This window comes from Hoplias malabaricus, chromosome 1 (genome assembly GCF_029633855.1).
Source record: "Hoplias malabaricus isolate fHopMal1 chromosome 1, fHopMal1.hap1, whole genome shotgun sequence".
In the NCBI taxonomy this organism is placed as follows: domain Eukaryota; kingdom Metazoa; phylum Chordata; class Actinopteri; order Characiformes; family Erythrinidae; genus Hoplias; species Hoplias malabaricus.
Genome location: NC_089800.1, coordinates 25,815,754 through 25,827,867, shown reverse-complemented (window position 1 = coordinate 25,827,867; position 12,114 = coordinate 25,815,754). Strand labels below are relative to the sequence as shown.

The 12,114-nt window shown below is 41.1% G+C and overlaps 1 protein-coding gene across 1 annotated transcript in view; it reads right to left on the bottom strand.

Annotated features, from left to right (window-relative positions):
• Positions 1-4,518: 4,518 nt before the first annotated feature.
• Positions 4,519-12,114, bottom strand: part of nrip1a (nuclear receptor interacting protein 1a) — a 37,815-nt gene continuing 30,219 nt past the window's right edge. The window contains exon 2 of the mRNA XM_066660570.1: positions 4,519-10,319. Coding sequence (XP_066516667.1) covers positions 6,632-9,973 — 3,342 coding nt within the window. The 5' untranslated portion in view covers positions 9,974-10,319 and the 3' untranslated portion in view covers positions 4,519-6,631. The remainder of the gene's footprint in view (positions 10,320-12,114) is intronic.

Genomic DNA, 12,114 nt, shown 5'->3' with positions numbered 1-12,114 from the left:
AATGGCTTGTAACCTTGAGACATTTTTTACAATGTAATTAGAGTTCAAGGTTAAGAGTGTAACTGAGGAAATGCTCAACAGCATTGTATTATTCCTCTGGTGTTCCATTTTCACACACAGCATATTAGACATGGTTAAAGAGCCGGAGCTGTGTCACTGAAATCAGTGGCTCTTTGTACTTTATCCCTAGTCCACTGCAGGCCAAGACTTCAAAGCTTGAACTTTCTGTGCTGCTTTTTTCCTGCTGTCTGTGTTCCCTGACAAGCAAGCAGTTGTCAAGCACCGGAGCTTGACCTCGAGCTTGGTCTCAGACTTATTTGTGTAATTTCTGTTCCCCCTTTTTTTTTTTTTTTGCTGAAGTCAATGTGAGCACGGGGTTATTGTCAGTTCAAGCCTAACAAACACGTACTGTACGCCATCGAGAGTTCACTCCTAGACCAAAGGTTAGGAGAAGTTTAAGGAAAGGGTAATCATTGGAAGATCAAATAAAGTGGAAGCTGGAGGAGGGGTGTGTATGTGTGTGTGTACGTGTGACACAGACAGCCTTTTCCTCAGCAAACAAAACCAGTTTTCAGCACACACACATTCACCACCACCAGAGTTTAACCCCCTGCTCCTCTTTCAAGACCGCGTGGTTAAAAGCAAGCCCACTCAAGGTTAGTTATTTCCTCTGAGTGCGAGAACAATGAAGGCTGAAGATCTGGCCTCCTGCTGCTCTGAGTCACTGCAGATGCACATACACCACGGGATGCATGTCAAAGAGATGAAACGATAGAAATGAAAAAAGCATTCCTTGATTTTTTTTTACCTTATTTACCCCATCCACTATGTATCTCTTTTTTTATCTATTCCCATCATCACCCTTTACTCCTGACGATGAGGGTGCCACATAGTGTTATCTTTGTTTTAAAAAATATATTTTTTTCCACACTCACAAATCTCTGTTTATTTATGAAACCCAGTGTGGTTTATCTATACCATTGCTATCTATACATTGATGGCAACTAATTGTAAAAATGAACCCTGTAAAATACGGTTCTGCTTGCAAAGTAACATAGAAAAATTAGCTTTTCTAAAAAATATCAAAGGATATATCTTTAGAGATTTGTTTGAATGACGTTTGCAGGAACTCTACGTAATACAAAGGTTTTAAGGGCCCCAAACCACAATGTCATGTGACTGTTATGACACTCACAGATCTCTTCTACAGACGTTGGTTCTTTAGAAAATTAAAAGTGGTTCATCGCTACAAAGAGGCTGTTTTTGCTTAGTTTTATTTAACAGTCCACTGCTCATGAAATGTGTGCCCTTTCAAAAAAATAAAAAATTAATTAAATAAATAAATAAATAAAAGCACCTCAACATTATGTGAAGCATCTATATGAATTAGCATTTTTTCCCAAGCCAAGAATTAAACCATTTCCTCTTTTTCTTCATCTCCCATACATCTGATATATTCCTGTCATTTACATAGACATAACTGGGTCACATCAGGTGCCTTTTATGGCTTGTGGAATTTGATCAAACGTGGAATATGCATGATCTGGTTTAAACATGATCTTTTTATATTACTATAAATAACATATATGTGCATTTGAAAGTGGACCAGGCGGCATGGTGAGGAAAGGGGGGAAACTACGCTGTTTCATCACGGTGTGTGCACCAGTGTGAGGCCGAAAGAGTATAAGGAAGTTGAAAACGAGAATGGTGTGTTTCACTTCCTGTGTGGACGGATAGTCCTGCGTTTAAGGTTACTGTGACTTTTTGGGTGCATGCCTCGAGGACAGGGCCTGAAAGAGAGCCAGGCGGAGAGCAGCTCGCAGCATCATAAATCACACGTATGATTTCGAATTCCCCACTTAAGCACAAGGGTCATTAGCTATCATCGGCCAAGCGGGGCATGCTTTATATGTATTGTTCCACATGGGCAGATTCATGCCAACTGTGCAAGTTTCTTTGATCCAACAAAAATGCACGCAAGCTCTCGTCCAATTACCAGGGAGAGGATCTGGAAAGGAAAAACTCAGCAGGAACTCATGAATATCCTCCGCTAGCTAGGAGCCGCTAACCCTGCAGAGGCCAGCCAGAGGAAAACTACAGCGCTGAAAGTTAGCTGGCTACAACTCTTTAGAGAAATTGCAGAAGATAAAAATGAGACCTAGGATACTTCTTAAAGGAGTGGTTCATAATCGTAATTTAAAGACACTTTTTATTTTATTATATTTATTTATTTTTTTTACAAAATTCTGCAAATGTTTCCTCAGCATTCGCTAGCTCTCCAGTCTGTTTGTGTGTTTGTGTTTTCAAAGCCCCAGTGTCTGTAAATGAATGAAAAAACATACTGGCTCGGTCCGGTATGCTAGTTTTTCTCTCTGGAGTGGTTTTACACAACAAAGAGAAATCCAAACATTGAAAAGCATGAACTGAAATGAGATTGCATTATTCCTGCTATATAGGTGGTTAATATTTTTGCTGTTTCTGATCATTTAAGGTGGAAATGTCTCCAAACTCGGGAGACAGCTAACTGCATTACCCTGCATTAGTGCTACAAAACTACACCACTCCAGTTACACGAAAATTGTCTGTGGAAAATTCAAACAGTAAATAAAATTTACAAGTTAAACTTCAGCCATGTAAAAAACAACAGTCTTTATTCAAACTCAAACATACCAATCCACCTTAAAAGACACAGAGCTTAGAGCTGTGTTTCCCCACAGTTGTAGACGTTCCCTTTATCTGGATAAAATGATAACGGTTGCATGAAAAATGGTTGAGTTGTGGTGGCAAAACACCTCAAAAACTCGCTCACACACTCACTCACACACATATAAAACATGCTCCACAAGGGGCGCTAGTCAATGAGACTGTCTTCATATGTCTAAGGAGAAATATCTGAGTGACAGAACACTTCAGCTAAAGTCTCCTTTTACTTCCCATCGTCGTATAAGAGAAACTATAGAGATACAAAACGAGATCATGGTCTACTTTCTTTCTCTTTTCTATAGAAGGTTCACTGTGAGTGAACAGCAGTCATGAGTGACGAGAAAGAGTGCAGACATTTGGCTCATTTTCTCAATCGCAGGGTTGCAGAAGGAGATAAAGCGTCTTTGGGAATGTGTTTATATGCCTCTAAAAGCTTTATGTCTTTCATAAGTCATGGTTATTGAGGTCTGAAAGTGCTTTAATAGGAAGTTAATCCTGTCAGCGCACACGTTTCTGCCTCCCCCGGCCCCTCCACCCTCCACCCCACATTCTGACACACACACAGACCCAGAGACACAAAAAAGAAGCCATACACGATATGACCTAGTTTCAGAGCGAAATATAAAAAGAAAGATTAGATTCAGAAGCGGTGTTTCATGATTTTCCTCGCTTCGGGTGCATGAGGTATTGCTGGGATCACTCACAGGAACCTGAATGACACTCTACAAGATGTCTTGTGTGATCATGTGCCACTTTTATGTGTTTTTCAGCCTTTTTGGGATAAATTTATGCTCGTGTACAAGAGACATGCAAGAGAATATGAGAGAGAGAGAGAATATAAATAAAAGAACAGAACTTCTTCCTTCACTCGACTCACAGGAAGAAAAAGTGAAAGGAGAAGCAGCAGTATACCTTTGGGCCTGAGGCTGCTTGCTCTCTCTTGCAGTGTCCCTTTCTTGCAGGACTCTACTTTACAGGTCACTGATCTATCTTGATGCTGACCCCAGCAAAGCACAGGGCCATCTCTGCCCTATCACTTCCTCTCACGTCTGTGTCACACAGACCAGCAGGAATTAAGGTCACAACACAAGGCCCAGCAGAAATATTTAGGTCAGCAGCATGGTTGGGTCTGGCAAAAAAAAATGCTTTTAGCAAAACTCAACTGTGTACTTTTCAAAGAACCTGTGCTTTCCTCACTTGGAAAAGTGGCTTTAGTTAGAATCTGATTCCACTGTGGTGCTGAAGGGTGAATGGTATTCAAAGTGGTGTAGTGTAATAAATGTTGAAAGAAAGAAGATGCATTGTGTTGAAGATTTGCTGTGAGAATTAAACAGCAACGTTGTTTCCTGTAGTTACACGTTTGATCTAATGTAAAGCCTGCAGCAGACTGTTAACACAATTAAAGGAGGCTAACTCCCTACTGACATTTAGTCTCAGAAAAATATAATTCACGAGAGTATATCCAAAAACTATTGACCACAAAATGTATATACAGCCAAGCAAACACTCCCATTGGCTAGGACTTCAGGGGCTGAACAGAAGGCCTTATGCATCTAGTAAGCTTTGTTTTTAATCGGGGTAGGACCCTATTTGTTCTGACAGTAAATACGATCACAGTATGATTTAAATAATAAAGTTAACAATCTACTTTAAATAAAGTTTGTCATTTTCTGTAATCAATGTAGTCCGACCCAAAAATGTTAGTTTGTATCAAAATTCTGATCTGGTTTTAATATTTATGGCCCAAATACAGAACTGTGTTTTATCCACTTGAAATGAAAGACAAAAAGAAAACAGTTCATTCTGATTGTGCATTTTTGAACTTTATTCAAAATCTGTGCAAGTAAACACCAAATGAATACATTTCCAAAAAATGATATCACAATAATATTCAATATGCTGCAGTAAGCCTGCTTCAAAACAATTCCTTTTGAAAACCAAGTTTTTTGAAGCATCAAAGTAATCCATAGTTGCACTGTACTGTACATGATGTGATTGTTTAACCTGTTTTTTTCTCTCTTGTAAAAAATAAAATAGAATAAAAACAAAATAAATATTTTATATGCACATCTGTTTCAAAAGTTCAAATACAGTATTTTGCTCAGCAGTCTATTTCTCATAATAAACAGACAGTATACATTTTACATATCGGGCTTCATGACAAAATATTTATACTTAAGACTTTGAATTCCCCCATGTCCTGTAATACATAGGAACCTTCTCATGCATCTGCATGCAACAGGCAGCAGTGTACTGTTGAATATTTGACATAACACAACATGTTGCAGAACAGATTATTGTAATTTTACCAAGAGACACATGCAAAAGGCAAAAGAAGGACAAGAAAAAACAAAACTAAACAAAAGAAACAACCCAAAACATCCTCTAAAGTATGTACATATTCACACAGCCATTACTGTGAAGTCTCTTTAGGAAATTTCAAAACTAAAATGCTTCTCTTTTTATCCATATAAAATAGCTGTCTTTCATAAAGATAAAGATTATGGTATGTACATAAATATAGATTGTAAGAGTCTTTAAGGTCATGAAGAAACAAAAATAACGTGTTAGATTCCCATATGTTAAATGTAAGACCAACACATTGTCATACATGGAGGATGGTAAATATACCACAGTGCTCCCTTCATTAGTACAACACACTCATTAAAATAACGCATAACTAGAACACTCTACATCTCTGACAGGCTTGATTTGTCTCATCGTAATGCAACTATTCTCATTTCTTGCATAATGCAACACATTTATGGCACATGCTGATGCCAAGACATTTTCATCATAATCATAACATCAGATTAGCTTTTTACGCTAAGGTTTTAATACCTTTTTTTTTATTATTCTTGTCATACAGTATTGTGAAAGTCAGGACTCGTGGCTTGAAACGCTGAGTCACTGAGAAGCACTTCACAAATCGGTCAAAGATAAATAATAAGATTGATTTAAAGTAAAATAAGTGAATAATAAAGACACCAATACCAAAGTATACAAGCATCATATATTATACATACACTGTTTCATGTTTTAAATGGATGAACTTTGTCCATCTGTGATGGTGAACCGTGAAGACGGAGCAATACCGCATTCTGCCTGAAAAAAAAAAACTTTGTCTTTTAAAGACCAAGCATTTTTTTTTTCCTTTGAATGCCTGAAGTTTCTATCCCTCCACAGCATCAGAAGAATACCTGCTTAGTGCACACCTACTGAACAACTCAAGAAAGTCGCAGAAAAAATAAGAGTTAACATAATCCGCACCACTGCTACATATAACGTAATATCAAAAATCATCTTCAGCCAATTCAGGCAATTAAATCAAAACAGCCAGATTCTTGTCTGTACCTCACATTTTTGATGTGTGGTATCAGCTTAAAAAATGAGAAGAAACAATCCAAACAGCTTTTCTGTCACTAGGGACTGTACGCATCAACAGCTTGAGGAAAGGCTATGGCGACCCTAGACAAGCAAACTAAAGTCACCAAGCAACATTTCAGACATGACGGTGCTTCCCTGACCACAGGGTTTTATAAAAATGGAAAAGTGGACTCAATTAACCAGTGGCTGTTGAAGAAATGTGTCTTAATTGTGTGTAAATAAAATCTAAATTAAAAAACAATTTAAATATAACTGATGTTTCTGTAGAACAGCAGGTATTTTTTTATTTTATTTGTATTTTTTGGCAGCCATAGCAATCCTTGCTATTGTTGTGTATGAAATTCACCCAGTAGGGAAGAGAAGAGGAAAAAAAAATTGTTGAAGCAGTGGGGTCACAATCTTATAGAATTCACAATGAAATATGTATAAAACCACATGGCTCAGTTTTGACAAATAAAAATAAAATTACAATAAAACAAGGAAGGAAAAAGAACAAAACAAGCATTTTAACTCCAAACAGTCTTCATCGACCACTTTGCCACTAAGATTTTTTCAGTGATCCGTTAAGCCGTGGTGAAACACAACTGTGATTTCCATTGTGTTGTGGGTTTGGTTGCGAGTTTAGCTTGAGGTCAGAGGACTCAGATTCCTCTTTCATTTTCTGCACCCTGCACTGTCCTGACCTTGCTTCAAGTTCCCCACCCTCTCTGACAAGATGTGCATTGCTCCTTTGGAGCATATAGTACAAAATAGGGTTAGCCTTAGTCAACCGTGGAGAGTCTAGTCGGCAGTCTTGTGTTCTGTCCTTACCATTGACCAAACTCACAGAGTCCCTCGGTGGGGCAACATCAAGTTTTGACCTGGAAGAATCCTGCTGGGTTACATGGGCATCGGAAAGAGATTCTGCCCTGTTTGTACCTGCTCTTACAGCAGACAGACTGCTGGGGCTCAGACGCTGACGAAGGCTTTGAGGTTCACCACTGTCATGTGGCTCTTTGATTGTACTTCCATTTTGGACAGGATGTGTCAGTGGACTAAATGTACTTCTTGACTGAGACAGCTCCTTCAAGCAATTGTCTGAAAGAAGAAGCTGCTTCAGAACGTTGAATCCACGGTTTTCGTTACCTGGAGATTCACACGGTGGACACTTAGCTGGTGGACTGTCTGCTTGTGGAGGGCTTGATGGACTGCTGGATTTCGGAGCCTCTGCAATTTCAGAGGATAAGCCATCGCTTTTGACCTTTTGAATATGAGGGCTATTACACATTCCTTGTTGGCTCATTTCAGCATGGTCCTCTGGCTCAATGGAAAACTTCCTCTTTTTTGGGATGGTTGGTCCCTGATGCTCCACTGGTTCCTCTTTAATGAAGCCCTTTTTTGAGTCCTCTAAAGCAACAGGTTTTAAAGTCCTGGGCTGCTGTTGCAGGAGGTGACAAAGAAGACCATCTCTGGGGACATCCACAGGGGACAGTGGCTCTTGCTTTATGCTTCCCTGAGGAAGGGTGTGGGAGCTGTGTCTAGGTGATTCTGCCGACATGTTCTGGCACTGCTTCATGACTTTGATATCGTTATACGTTTCACCGTCTTCTATTGGCTCAGTTTTGACTGAAATATCTGGTGATGGTCTATTGAAAGTACTGTGGTTGAAGTGGTTTGTTTGGTTTTCTGTGGGAAAGCTCCTTCCACATTCTCTCTTTCGCTTATGGCCAACTCTTTCTTTCTGGGATTTGTTCCCCAAAAGGAGTTGCAGGACTGTGCGCCTTTCTAGGAGATTTTCAATTTCTGACCCGTGCTGTGTTGTTTCTGCCACAACAGGGGCCTTCACATGAGTTGGGTTGTTGCTTTTCTGAAGTGGTGCTGTGAGTCGTTCCAACAGGGTCACAGAACCTGTCGTTTTAAGTTCTTGCGTCTGTCTTTTTATGGGAGGCAAAGAAGCCTTTGGTGGAGGAGAAGAGGTTGTGTTTTGTTTTCCACAATGTGCTAAATCCTGCAACAGTTTGCTAGCACTAAAGGATGTTTCTTTGACACTTCCATCACTTGCAGGTGGTTTAGTCTTACACAGATCCAGTGGGCTAGACTGGGTATGAGAAGGGCTATACAGAGTGTATGGAGATGAACGGGAGTTACATTCTCTGCTTTGGGAAAATGTTGGCAGAAGTTTAGGACTTTTACTATTCAATCTACAATTTGGGCTGGGTTCCCTTGTATCCTTACATCTACCCGTATAAATAAGACTTTGACTGCTTGTAGAGGCACAACTGGCCTTAGGAATTGTGTGTGGCTGTATCTTGAGATTATCAAAGCCTTTGTTTGCCTTCTCATTGTTTTTCTGATCAAGAAGCAACTCCAAAAGGGTAACTTTGTGATGGGGTTTCATGTCTGAACAAGCGTGTAACTCCTTGGGTTCCGTGGAGACTGTTGCGGATGGACTCTCTGACTTCCACCTGTTTTTCAGTGACTCTGTAACCTTGTCCAGTGCAGGTGAAGATGAGGTCGACAGCGGTGTTGGGATATTTACTTTGTTCTTTACAGAGAGGTCAATTGGAGAGCAACTGGAATAAGTGCTCTCAGCCTCACTGCTGTCTTTCTGTAGACTGCTGCAGGAGTTTGAGTGCTCACTGTCTGAGAAAAGAGGAGAGCCACGACTAGAAAAGACACCAGCATCTTCCTTAAGGTGACCCTGGCAATTGAGTCGCTGTGGTGTGTTGTGGCTGTTAAGAAGCTGAAGGAGCAGACTGCTGCAGTTCTGTGACGGCCTGCCATTCCTCTCAAAAGGTCGGCGCTCTCTGAAGGGATGTGTCCTCCGCAATGAATCCTCTGACCTACTTTGCCCTGTACTTAGGTTTGGATTTTGTCTGTTGGAGCTTGTTGACATTTGAGCAGGTATCCCATTTTTGGTGTTTAAGGAGCTTAGCCCGTCCTGGTTTGTCTGAGGCTGCCCGGAAGTTGTAGGCTGTTTCTTCGCTTGAGTTTGGTGCGTGGCCATGGCTGCAAGCCTTTCGCTGGCTGATCGCCCAGCTAGTTGAGCTTTAAGGGCTTGTTCTCTGGAATACTGCTGGAGGTGAGCTTCACTAGAAAGCAGTAAGGCCAGTTGACTGCAGGCCACACTGGGTTTGGGTGAAGGGGCAGGGCTCGACCTGATATTTACCAAATTAGCAACAGCTTTCAGACGCTCTGTGCAAGGAAGGGATTCTGTTGAGGGAGAGCGAGTGCTGTGCTGCAGCGCCATTGGAGATTCTGATGACCTCTCCTGACTGGGCTGTCGGTGTTGGTATGTCTCACTGCTGCTGGGGTTCTGCACTTTGCTGTTTTCTGTCAGCCCTTTAAAATTACTTGGGCCCGATCCATGGCCGTGCCTGGGTGCCTTGTCTTCCTGGTCAGACTTGGTGCCTGGACTGGAGGCATCTTGGGGCATCAAGCTTTGGACAATCTGCTGCGACAGAGCCACACTTTGGAGTCTTGTGCTGAAGGACTGCAGCAGGCTTGCCAGCAGCGTACTCTCTCCTTTACACTGTGACGAACCATTTAGGCCACCATTCTGTTGTTCAATTTGCCCATTAACCTCGAGAGAGGCAGTCAACCTCCTTTTGCTCTCGTGTTCAGTCCAAGCTTCCGAGCGGAGCAGGCGTGCTTTTTTGAGATGTTGCGTGGTCCCTCCGTGGGGAGCCGTTTTATCCTTCTCCTGTTGAGTGCTATGACGGGGCAATGTAATCCCTGTTGTCTCCTTGTTTCTCTGGTCCTCGTTGACATTGCCAGCCTCACTTCTTTGTGTTGCTGTGGCACCTTGTGCTTCTGCTACCCGATGCATGAGTAAGCCTTCCAGATACGTTAGAACAGCAGAATCCTGGTGTGTCTCAGGGCCAGTCTCTTCCCCATGAGTCATGTTCAGTTTTATGGTCCTTTCTATGGCTGGCCACCACGACAGAGGAAATAATTGCAGCGTTAAGTCCTTCCCAGAGATCTAATGGCTTTTAGCTTCAAAAAAGAAAATTTCAATCCAGGCAGATATGAAAGAACAGATGCAATTTTTGGGGGGTTGTTCCCCTGTCGCTGCAGAACCTGAGCATGTATAAAATCTTGGTTTAACTTCTTTTTACCACGGCTGAGATATGAACAGGATCCTGGTGTTCCATGTTATCTTCCATAGTCATGGATATGCAGCAAATCTACTTCAAAGACTGAAGGCCCATACCCTGATTTCCAGACCAAAGACACAGCTGGAGGTGGTCCTGCGTAAACAAAAATAGAACAACAAAACTATGAAACGGATCCACATAATTCTATTAAATATGTCTTTAAAATATATAGTATACAGTTTACAGTCTTCACAATAAGCTGAATTCTGTGTCATACTGCTCAAGACGCTTCAAATATTTTAGACTAATTAAAATAGAGAAACAAGTACATATATAAAACTCTCCCTGCCCTGCCTTAATTGAAATTATAATGGATCTGACAAGAGAGCCAGATTTTCACCATCAGCTTTGCCAGCACAGTAAAATAAAAGGTCTGTTGATGTACAAGGACGACCGAAAAGGACATAAAGCTTGGAGTCAACTTGAAGTACCTCAGAAAATATGGGCCTCTAGCATGTACTCAAAAAGGGGTTTGAAGTGATGTGATGTTTTATTTCTCACGCAAAAAAGATCACAACCAAGGATTAGCCTTGCTCACACACTAAGAGGCATTCAATCAGTGCTCTGTTTCTCCCCCTCACCCCAGCTGCTGCAAGCAGGGCCTATGGAGGTTAGTACAGAAACCTTGCTAGTGCAGCTGGGGGGCAATAATGATCTTCTGTGTTTGTACCTCACTGGACTCTTAGTAAAGCAGTAAGACGTAGCCTGCTGCATCTTATTAGTGTTGAATACACAGAACATTGAGGAAACCTGGACTGATTTGACGGATATTAAGCAACACACAACAAAGTGTGGTGTTCCAAAGAGGATTGAATGTTTTGACAGAACTGCTGCCAAGATCGTCCACACATTTGCCAGGTTAGAACTCGACTCGCATTTAGACCTCAGCAGACTGGCGTGGGGCATGATTATTTATCATTCAACTGGAGACAAATTATAACACAATCAGCCACAAAATGTTCTAAATGTAACAAAGCGCAACTGTTTATTTGACAAATAATGTGTCATATGACATTAAGGTGTAAAGACAACAGACCCTGACAAAAACATGCCAATACATAATCTAATTTACACTGAATTATTTTTACTCCAGATTAGAGTGAAAGCTTGTGTCCAAATTCTATATTTTTTTTTTAGCTTTTGCTACACTAGCATTGCAATCTAACACTACAAACCAAGTCTTTCCTGTAAATACACATCCCCAAAAACCTCCCTCAACCCATTCACCAGCAACCATGTCTCCATTAATGTCACAATAACTTGTTTATGTGTGATTTAATACACTGTCTGACTCACAGTGGGCTATAAAAGTTCAGACCACTTGACAAAACCCTCTGTCCAAGCAATGTTTCCACAAAATTTACTCTCGGAAAATCCACTGGCTGCCCGCTGCCTTTGTTTGACCTGTTATGATGAATAGTATTTACTGGTCCATTTAGAAGACAACAGAATCATTATCAAACAGGACACTGGGCATCTATTCCATAGTACGGTGTACACCAGGCTGACCCTGTCAGAGCTCAGTGGTCACTGCAATGTCAGAGCATGGCTTTTTGCTCCTGCTAATTGGCACCTTTGCTGGCTTTGCTTTCAGGGGGCCGTGAAGGGGAGGGAGATCCCACGACCTTGTCAAGCCACAGCTCCATAAGGCAAAAGGGGTATGCGTGACAAACCCCTTTATACTTCAAGAACTAATAGAGAACCTGACTTGAGAACCCCAGGATGTGGATCCTACTACTTTTAAAAACACTCTACACACTTGGATGCACTAACTAGAGACCAATGATAATACAACAGACTTCTAGTTATTTATATTCGCAATGATTTCAAAAGCACCTGTTATATTCATATTCATAATGACCCCGAGAGCTTGGTATGTTTTTTGAGA